Source organism: Rhipicephalus microplus, unplaced genomic scaffold (genome assembly GCF_043290135.1).
Source record: "Rhipicephalus microplus isolate Deutch F79 unplaced genomic scaffold, USDA_Rmic scaffold_346, whole genome shotgun sequence".
NCBI lineage: Eukaryota > Metazoa > Arthropoda > Arachnida > Ixodida > Ixodidae > Rhipicephalus > Rhipicephalus microplus.
In genome coordinates, this window is record NW_027464914.1 from 1 (window position 1) to 10,019 (window position 10,019).

The 10,019-nt window shown below is 42.0% G+C and overlaps 1 protein-coding gene and 1 pseudogene across 1 annotated transcript; one reads left to right on the plus strand and one right to left on the minus strand.

Annotated features, from left to right (window-relative positions):
* Positions 1-2,358: 2,358 nt before the first annotated feature.
* Positions 2,359-4,875, minus strand: LOC142793923 (uncharacterized; annotated as a pseudogene).
* Positions 4,876-5,384: 509 nt separating this feature from the next.
* On the plus strand, positions 5,385-9,352 carry LOC142793924 (BEN domain-containing protein 5-like). The gene is made up of 11 exons (XM_075885824.1): positions 5,385-5,577; positions 5,635-5,774; positions 5,869-5,970; positions 6,248-6,503; positions 6,620-6,667; positions 7,359-7,397; positions 7,483-7,527; positions 7,630-7,707; positions 7,792-7,829; positions 8,507-8,726; positions 9,195-9,352. Exons 1-11 carry the CDS (start codon positions 5,385-5,387, stop codon positions 9,335-9,337), a joined length of 1,302 nt encoding a protein of 433 aa, XP_075741939.1. The 3' UTR covers positions 9,338-9,352.
* Positions 9,353-10,019: the final 667 nt, after the last annotated feature.

Consider the following 10,019-nt stretch of genomic DNA (forward strand, 5'->3'; position numbering starts at 1 on the left):
CGAAACATTCAATCATGAGGCTTGTATCTTCTGATTATAACTAAGACTTTACTGTACTTGAAAGTGGTGTGCCAATACATTGAGCAATTAAGATGTAGTATAGAGAAATATGACGTAGAGACTGTTTATACAGGTTTCAAAAAACAAAAGTCAAGGGAATTCAAGGCAGTGTCTTGGGTTTTCGAAGGACTAAAGAAGATATCCAAAGAATATTTTTGTGGGTGCTCTGCATTTCAACATTCTGACTAGTTCTAATAAGTTTATATTATAATGAACATAGTGCTTGTGATAGTGAAGCCTTTATTCCACAAGAAGTAGTTCACTACACACAAAAAATGTTCAGATTAGCTGCGGAGACTTTTTAAGCATAAACTAGGCTTTGCTTCGTTGGAGTATACTAACTTAACATGCTGCTCACATGATGGGGAAACCAATTTTGTGGCATAAATGCACGAGACATAGTGAAGCAGAGAGATAAGTCGAGAAAGAGACAATGTACGACAAGGTTGACGTACAGGTGGGGAAATGAACAATAAAAAATGTCGTGAAGAAAACAGTGCAACACCAGAAGGGAGCCAGCACCTAAGCCACAGTAGGTGTCTATCGCTTCATTAACAGTGTTTCATATTTTTAATGCCCTGAAGAACAAAGCATATTGGTGCTGAAATGAAGTTTGGTGAATCTACACTGCTGCCTAAGCACAAAGAAGCAGCTCATAGACAAATTCCTAGACTTTTAGGCTTCGAATATGTTCTTTTTTATTTCAATGGTTTTATTGTTATTTAATTTGGAAACATACATGTACAAAGGATACAGAGAAAAAAGGGAGGAATTTTGAAGAGTTGCATGCACCCTGAACACACAAGGTGTGTTCAAATATAAAGGGGTGCTCAAACGTTCCCAGGCTGCTACGCTTGTAATCTTATGACAGCACTGCCTGGGAACATTTGACCAACCCAGTGCACATTAAACCTTGTACTGTACAACAGCGCACACTTTCTCTTCTTTTTTTTATAATACAAAATGTTTACACCCAGAGACAGGGCTAAAGCTGGGCTTAAACAATGAGAATTGTCAATACTCACAATCATGAAGTTTATTAGTAATTCAAGAGGCACTCGACAGTATACAGCATGAATTTGCACAAATTGGCAATAGCTAAATCAATTGAAAATGGCATTTCTCACTTCCTCTAAAAACAACTGTTTCACTGCACAATCCACAAACATCTACACCTGCAGTTCACTGACATGTGGAGGTTCTTTTTAACAGCCCATTCATTTAACAGCTTGACATGCAATGACAATGCGGTGTACACATCTGAGGTTTCTACTCATATCATTGTAATTTAGAAGGTGGCTTGAGCAGTGAATTATTAATAAAGCCACAACACACAAGGAACAAAAAAAACTAATTTTACAGATGTGAAGTGTTTCTGACAAAAAGTACAAAAAGTAGGTATAAGAAGGTATTGGTGCGATTTTTATATGATGAGACCTTTTTATAGAATGATGAAACTAATTCAATGTTGCTCTTAAGCGTCCCTTTAACAACCACCAGAGAGCATTTTCAAAGAAATTCTCTGAAAAAAACACTTTCTATTGACCTCTACATAGTTGCAAGGGACAACACTGGCAGACAGCTCCACTAGCTGTTGGGAATTCGCATCCTCTGATTTCATTATGTGCTCAGTGCCAAATGCACGACGTGACAAGAATTTGTTTGACAGTGCAAAAATCCTTACATTTCCTGACGAATCCCTAATAGAAACAATGTGCTTCAACTTCAAGCACGTTCCCAAATATATTTGCAATACAGTGCTGTCACTTTTGTTCGGCCTTGAGTACTGCTCACTGTGAAACCGAACACCCGGTGATACAATCACTCGGTCATGTTCCATGACACGGCCCCTAACGATGTTGCCAACATGGTCCTGCACAAGGTGAAGCAGCTGGTCAGACACAGCTCGGGGTTTGCTGAGCAGTAAACCACCTTTACTATTTGATGGGCCAGCTTTTGTCAAAAACTTCAGAGTGCAAGGGCTAGCTGAAGCCTTTAGATACCTGAAGTTGCTGGCCATCATTAAGCGCTCTACAATCTGCAGTGGGGCACCTTTTGCTGATGTGACCAGCTGCTTAATTTGGCCAATGTTAGACTCAAAAGCAAAACATGAATGTGCCCAAAGAGGTCCTTGGTTCAGAACACTCTGAGCCATGTGCAACAATTGATGTACATTGAAAGTCATGTTTTTTTCTCCATAGAGAAACTGCATGTCGACAACAAACTTTACCAAGCAGTCTGTGCTTACAGAAATGTCACTGAGGGACACTGTGTCCTGCAGAAGAAGGGCAATACCTTTCACAAGCAATGCAAAATGTTTAAGATACTGCCGTGGAAGTAGGCCTTCCAGACAAGGCAATGAAAAATACAGTAGCCATTGCTGCCACTCCGAGGCTTTCCAATACTTTCTCAGAGAAACTGAGCGGGGAAGTCGTGGCATACAGCTATGCGGCTTTATAGAGCACAAACGTTGATCTAATACTGCCACAGTTTGTGGTGCCCCAATGTAATATTCCTCGCCTACATTAGAGAGCCAGTCCTCCGTCATCTGCCGTGCCACACCTAGAAGCACACAATGCATATAATCTGGAGTAAAGCCCCAGATTATATTAAAGTGCTGAAGATTAATCAAAGGCGTGATGCCTTTTGCTCCCTGTACTGGTCTTCCAGCTTCAGCAGCCTTGGCCATGATTTCCTTTGTGCCTTCTGCTGTCCTGTCAGGTGAAACAGTGTCCACAGGATACTTGACAGTTCCTGTTTGGCAATAGTAAGAAAAAAAAACAGAGAACCTCACAAATTTAGAAGTTTGTAAAATCTCGCACAGCTAAGCTTGATTGTAAATGGCACACTTGTTTTCAGTGATATTTCTGAGAATTTACTTCTAGAACACATTTAGAAAAACATACTATGTGCCAGAATTTGGAAACATAGAATCGCTACGACATAAAGCACATTTTTGCCTCTGAGATGAGAAATGGCAACCCCAGATACATTAAACAAGGTGAATGTTTACATAAAAATTGCTAAAAAAGAGAGAAACTCTGATCAACATATCTAGTCAGAAATCTGACTCCATGTTATGCAGTAATGCGACATCTTTACTAACCATTCACAGCTGCCCCTGGATGCAAGCACCATCCACAGCCATAATACCCATTAAACTGGGTTAGGTGCTGCATGGCTGCCCGTGCTGGTGCATCAGCGCTGCAGCTGAAGCAGTACACCTGCATGAGCAAGGACAAAAAAGGAAGCTGTTAGCCCTAACTACCCTCTGCAATGAAGTACAACAAAAAGGAAATGGATAGAGGGCTTGTTTTCTTTGCCAGACACAAGTCAATTATTGCAGTAGACATTGAGGACAAGGAAAAGATCGGGTGATGTTATTAACAGTTTTCAATTGATAACAATCCATTCAGAAGAAGCACTTTTCATGCTTTTGCATAAAGGGACATGATCTCCGTAAGTTGTAACAGTTACAGTAAACACAATGCAGTAAATACCACTTTGACACTTAGATAATTGACAGTATTTAGAGATAAAGTCGCACTAGAAAAGAATACACACAAAGATGAACTAGTGTGCCATCCTCCATGGTGTCATTATGCCCAAGTGGCCTGGATTTCATCATGACTGGAAGAAATTAGCTGGCACAACAATGTAGCCTCGTCTATGCATTGTAGCTCAGTGCAGCATTTACAACTAGAATGTCTTGAAGTCGTGTTGTTCAAGCAGCTTTAATAATTAAAAAAAAATTACCTTGGAATGCACAGTTTCGTTGCCTGCCTTCCATGTGATCCCACTGGTCGACAAACCGTCCATTTGTTCAACAAATGCGTTCAGTAGGAGAGTCATGTCGGGATGTTTCTGGCCATACCACAGAGCAGACACAAGCACATTTTTCTGCCTCATGTACACTGGGAGTTCATTCACCATCACTTGAACGGGCCACACAGAAAACTTCGATGACTTGAACACGGCGCTTCCATCACTGTTAACAGTGAGAGTGATATCATTTTTTGATGTCAATTCGCGCCTAAGTGCCCTGTATAAGGTGCCATCTATTATGTCTGTCATTTCATCTTTGTCGACAGACATACTCTCGTTTATTGAATTCAGTCTTTCGTGGAGTGCAGTGCTCGCATCATTCTCGGCAAGTAACGAAGACAGCAACTTTGCGATGGGCAGGGTTATGAAAAAGTGGCCATCGCGTAGCATCTGCGGCCCACTGTTACGTTGCCCGCATACGGTGCACGTTACCCGCACTGCATTCCGCGCTGCAAGGTCGCCACTTGTTACGGCAAGGAGCGTCATACAGTTTTCACAGTAGAAGTGTAACCGGGCGGCTTTTATTTCTGCCCCGACACTCTTCTTGAAAAGATATTTAGTAACTGGTATATCATGTCGTTCAAGTATGTGCATTATCAACTTTTGGAGTGCTTCGACTCCCTTCCAAGGGATGCCAAATTCGAGGACAAAATTGACAGTCAGTGCCAGCAAATCGTCACTAGAGAAGCTCCCTAAATCTCCCTGTGGCTCGTCTGTCATTTCTGCGCCAACGGAAGGCTGCGGCTCGTCACTTGGGGCCGCTTCATGTGCCGATTCAGAGTCACAGTCGCCTTCAACATCAGTCTGCGGAGGTTGCGTCAGTACGCGAAGTGCTGTCGGAGCAGTCGACCCGCCAGCGACATTTGTGTCCTGCTGCAGTCCACGACGTGATTGTTGCACGCTCGAGGCTGATCTTTCGAGATATGTTTTCGTTGAATACGGGATGGCGGAGGCGCTGCCTGGGTTTAGGTATTCCTTTCTACGAGGCATACTCCCTCAGTGCGGATCCACGCAAATATCGCACTGCAAACTCACCGAAAACCTTCTAAGTAATGAAGCCACACGTTGTGTTCACGCGCACAATCACGACAGTTCGCTCATAGTTCGCTCGGACTCGCACATTCTCCATGATCTCACACAATCAAACGACTTGGATTGGCTTGTACGGCGTTGAATTAGTTGGATTGCAACCCGGATTTCAAAAACACATATCTATTTAATTATATCTTAGTAAGTTTATACATTGTTTATAACATGAACAGTTTTTACACCTGTTTATAAGCTTATTTAAAGCATTTTTTATTTGTTTATAGGTGTATTTATTTATTTATTTTGTTCCGCACGCAGTTATTGGTATTGCCCAGTCTTGCCGCTAGGAGTTGTTATGGTGTTATTTTTAATGGACACGACACGTGCGCGACACGCGACTGCTACATTTTTTTCAGAGATTGGTGTGTGTGTGATGCCATTTAAGGCTTTGTTAAATCATCAGTACTACCATGTACGCTGTTGTTCGTTTCCTGGACGATCACGACAAACGGTTACACGTCATTCACGTGCATGACATCGAGAAGTTTGATCCCAAAGACACCAGCGACTACGACAACCGCTTTGTTTACAGCGCGTACTGGCGAGACCCCGTGGATGACACAAACACTGGTTTGTACAACACGCAAGTCTTGATGCTGGCAGGTATGTGTGGTATGTGAAATGTTACGGTTCCAATTTTATAGTCGTAATTTCTTACAGAAAGCGAAGATGACGCCCGCGCGAAAATGCGGGCCAAGAGGTTGGTGATACCAAAAATACCTATGCAAGAAACGACGTCAGATGATGATCCTGATGAGCTCGTGGAGTCCCAAACAAAAAGAAAAAAGGCTGAAAGAAAGGTTGCTATTTATGCTGCCTACATTTTGAAACGGCTGAAAACTTGCTGGTCTTGCATTGATCATCATCTGTAATTGTGCTTTCGACTTCTTTCAGAAACAAAAGAACGACAGAGCAAATGCTAAAAAAAACATGTATGACGAAATTCTTAAAAAGAATCTGGAAAAAGCGCACTCTGGGCGTAAACCTAGAGCACAGGTAAGTGTGCCATGGTCTTCATTAGTGCACTGTACTATAAAAGAAGCATTTTTTTTTACTGAAAGCAAAACCCTCATGAGACCCTTGAAGGCTACAGCTAGGGCACAATAAATAGACAGGGACAACAGAAGAAAGCACAAAGTGAAGCGCCGATACTTGTGTTGCTTCTGTTGTTCCTGTCTATTGTGCACAGTAGCCTTCAAGATGCAATACCAACTAGCCCACCAAGCCATCCTAGTGAATTCATGAAGTCATTTTTTGCATGATGAAATTTCAGCCAAGGAAAGGGACAGACACTCCGTCGGACAGCGGGTCCTCCGATAGTGATGAATTGTGCCCAAAAAGTGAAATTCTTCAAATGAAGAAGAAGAAAGACGTGTGGAAGGCGAGAACGAAGGCGCTGGTGGTTAAAGAGCTTGAGAAGGACAGAGACATGTGGAAATTGCGTGCTGAGGAGCTGCAGCACGACAACCAGTTTCTAAAGCAGCAGGTTGCAAGCCTGCAGAGATCCCTTGAAAGCAAGCTTTTCAAGCGTAAGAATGCTTTTTGCTCTGCATTATTTACTTGACAAAAGCTCCATGTATAATGATTACATGACAACTCATGTGCTACATAAAAACTTGTGCACCCTTTTTTTGTGTACATGCAGTTGCAGTAGAACAAGACCGGGTGCCTTGCAGTCGGGGCATGTTGTCAGGTTTGTTTCCCCATAAGAACTGCATACACCTATGCTCTTGAGTAAATGCATCAGTTCCATATTTCACTGGGACAGTAATATAGCATACTTTGACCTGTTTAATGAAGTCAGCTTTTTTATTATTTATTTATTCATATTTTGTCTAAGCAACTCGCTCAGTAGTATGTGCAAAGTAAAGGTTATAGAGATTTGGCTTTACTTGATGAACTTGCCGAACGAGTTCAAAGAGTGCTGCACTTTTTATTTGTTTTGAAAAAGTGCCCGCCAAACACAGCATGAATTAACTTTGGAGTGTAAGTTCAGCTGTTCTGCAGTAAGATGGCAGCTTCAGTCAGTATGTAATATAGAAGATGCTAGTGCCATGATAATGAAATGATGTTGGTTCTTTGAAAGTGGAGGTGGATAGATGAAAGTAAAGTTTGAACTGTAAAACAGAGTAGCCAATCGAGAAAACCTCGAACGAACAAAATTTTTCCTTGGTATGGTTTATCGCTATGTTACATTGTGATTTTTGGTTTGAAAGTCCGAAGTGAATTGACTTGGAGATGTGCACCTCATCGTAGCTTTTAGAAGCAGCCAATGCTCTAAGGCACGCTCTGACTAGCATGAAGCTTTAAACAAAAGCATCCAGATTTAACAGGCTTGAGGGGTTGAAATCTAAACTTTTACACCTGAATCATTTTTATTACAGCACATTCTGAGACAGATGAAGGAGAAAGCTTCGTCGGAAGTGAGTACTTTGCTTCTTTTATAATACTTCCCTGCATTTCAAAACTGGAGTGACAGTTACTGTCACTATATCTTTGTAACTTTAGATCTGTTGATTATGGACAACATGGCCTGCAGTGAACGTGTTCTCCGTAAGTAACAGCTCTGGTTTCATAGACAGTAAACTTTGTTTCAATTAGAGCAAGTTGTGCACCAAGATAAGCCATTTTTGAATAATTCTAAATGTTGCGTAGCACCGTGCTCATCTACTGCTGTAGAACCAGAGGAAAGGACAAGCACTGTTGGTGGAGAAAAGAACACTACACATCCAGGTCAGCTCAGATGTCACCTCAGATATTCTGACAATAATTTTTTTTTTTTTGTGCCATGACAAGGACCTGATATCTTTCTTGCAGGCCCAAATGGAGATTTCATTTATATGGAAGATGGCTCTGTAAGTAATTTGCTCGAAATTTAATGTCACTGTCTGCAGCTGCTTTTCATGCTTAACCGTTTTTTTTTCTATTGGTAGTCACAGCTACTCTATAGATCTAGGTGGTATAGTTAATTACGAAAGCTTTCTTAAAGCTTCTTGCTTGCAGCATGTTTACCATTTTTATTTTTTTAGCATGCTCAAGTCTTCAGTTTTACTCAGTGTACTTTTTGAGAGAAGTATGAATACCGTTGGGACCAGCACACAGTTTTTCTTTTTTATTATCAGCAATAGCAAGGTGTACAGTGCTGATCACACCTGTCTTGAGCACCTGAGCAGTGCTGTGTGGATGAAATATGGCAAAATTCTAAAGCAGATACTCAATTTCACTGATACTTCTTGCATTCATGTGCAGTTGAATATACTAGATGAACCGCACAGGCTCAAAAGCATTGTCTCTAACAGAGTAACCAATAACATTTTACTGCATTTGATTTGCAGCACACCACTTGTGCACCATAGACAAGTGTGATAGACTGTACATACTATTCATGTGCTACATCGTTGTGTTGTGCCAGGTGCATTGGTTAAACAATTTGTTAGTTTTGTTGTATGTTTAGCAGAAGTAACATGCAGCATTTTTTGTTTCATTGCTCCTTACAGTAGGGATTTTCCTCCATTATTTTGCTTTTTCACAGTTCCATTTGACGAAAGGCGTAACAATAAGTGGTGTGTGTGCAAAAAAAATATTTGGGAACAAGAAGGCTACCTTGGTGGTGAAGGATGCTGCCCACGCTATATGGGGAAGCAACGTTCTTGCATCTAGGAGCGTCACAGGGACCGTTGGCTCCAGGAAGAGAGCATTGGGGGAGCAGCCCAAGCAGCCGCTGACACCGGAGAAACTTCTTGTTGTGTCAGGTACAACTAGCATGAATAGTTTTCCACAGCGCATGCAGGAAGTCATCTTTACACAGCCTGGCAGCATGAACGAAAATGAAAGAGTGAAATTCATGCTGTTTGCTTTGCGAGTTGTCAAAACAAAATTTTGGTATATAGGGTGAACAGAAGTTGCACTTTGTACTGGAAATATGGAAAGATATCTCTGAGTTTGGGTTAAATTTGATGGGGTGCATGGTAGGCTCCTATGCTCAACTGACAATCTGTTGCACATGAAACTGTGCACCAAATTTAACTGCCATCAGCTGCCGAACAGGACAACTTGGGTTTTGTGGAGCTTGTGAAACTAAGTCATGCACATTCCTAATCCAGTGATGTCGGAGCTTTAGTGCTCAAACCCAAGCTCTGCCTCTATGGTGTGGCAGTTGTCGTTGCCGCAATCACTACTTTTTGTTGTCTAATGCTCAAAATCGACTCGTCTGTTTGTAGAAACACTCAAGCACTGGGGACAGCAGAAAGACGTCAACACTGCTGACACGGAAAAAAATCTGCCCAGGATCCTGGCTGAGAAGATCCAAGATCTCCTGAAATCGAAAGTGCGCAAGCAGATGTTTGACGATCAAGCACAATAAATTCTTAAACACTAAGGCTGTTTGTTTAACGCCCAATGCATGCTGTTAACTTGGCACAGGAATGTAGAACGTGCAAGTTACAATAAGCACTGACTTACTAATCGAATGGCACAACCATCTGGATAGCCATAAAAGTTATGTGCTTGTAACCCTAAAGTTGCTAAATTGGGCAGAAACATGCATTTGAGTTCGTTTGGGCACCACCTTGTTGATTGGGGGCGTCCTCCATCTCGGTGAGTAACAATTTTGTTGCATGTATGCAACCCTGAGCTGAAACCAGTAGCTGCTGGTTTCGGATACTGGTTTCAGTGACTGGTTCCATCAGCTACTGGTTCCATTACCTACTGGTTCCAATACCTACTGGTCCCATCACCTACTGGTCCCATCACCTACTGGTCCCATCAACTACGGGGAATGTGCTAATAAACCATCAATACTGGAACCAACAGAAAACCAACAGGAAATTTTCACCTGGGTTGGGATGCGTTGTGGTACTACAAGATGATGCTTCCCCACCTCCCCGACAATGTGTTCAAAAGATGCAATCGAGTAAGTCGCTCTACGTTCGACTATATCGTCAGTGTTTGCGTCGATAGAGCTAATTGAAACAGGTATGCAGACGGCCATTGCACGGCAGAAATGGGTTGCAATAACACTCTACCGATTTGCAACCTCTGCTAAA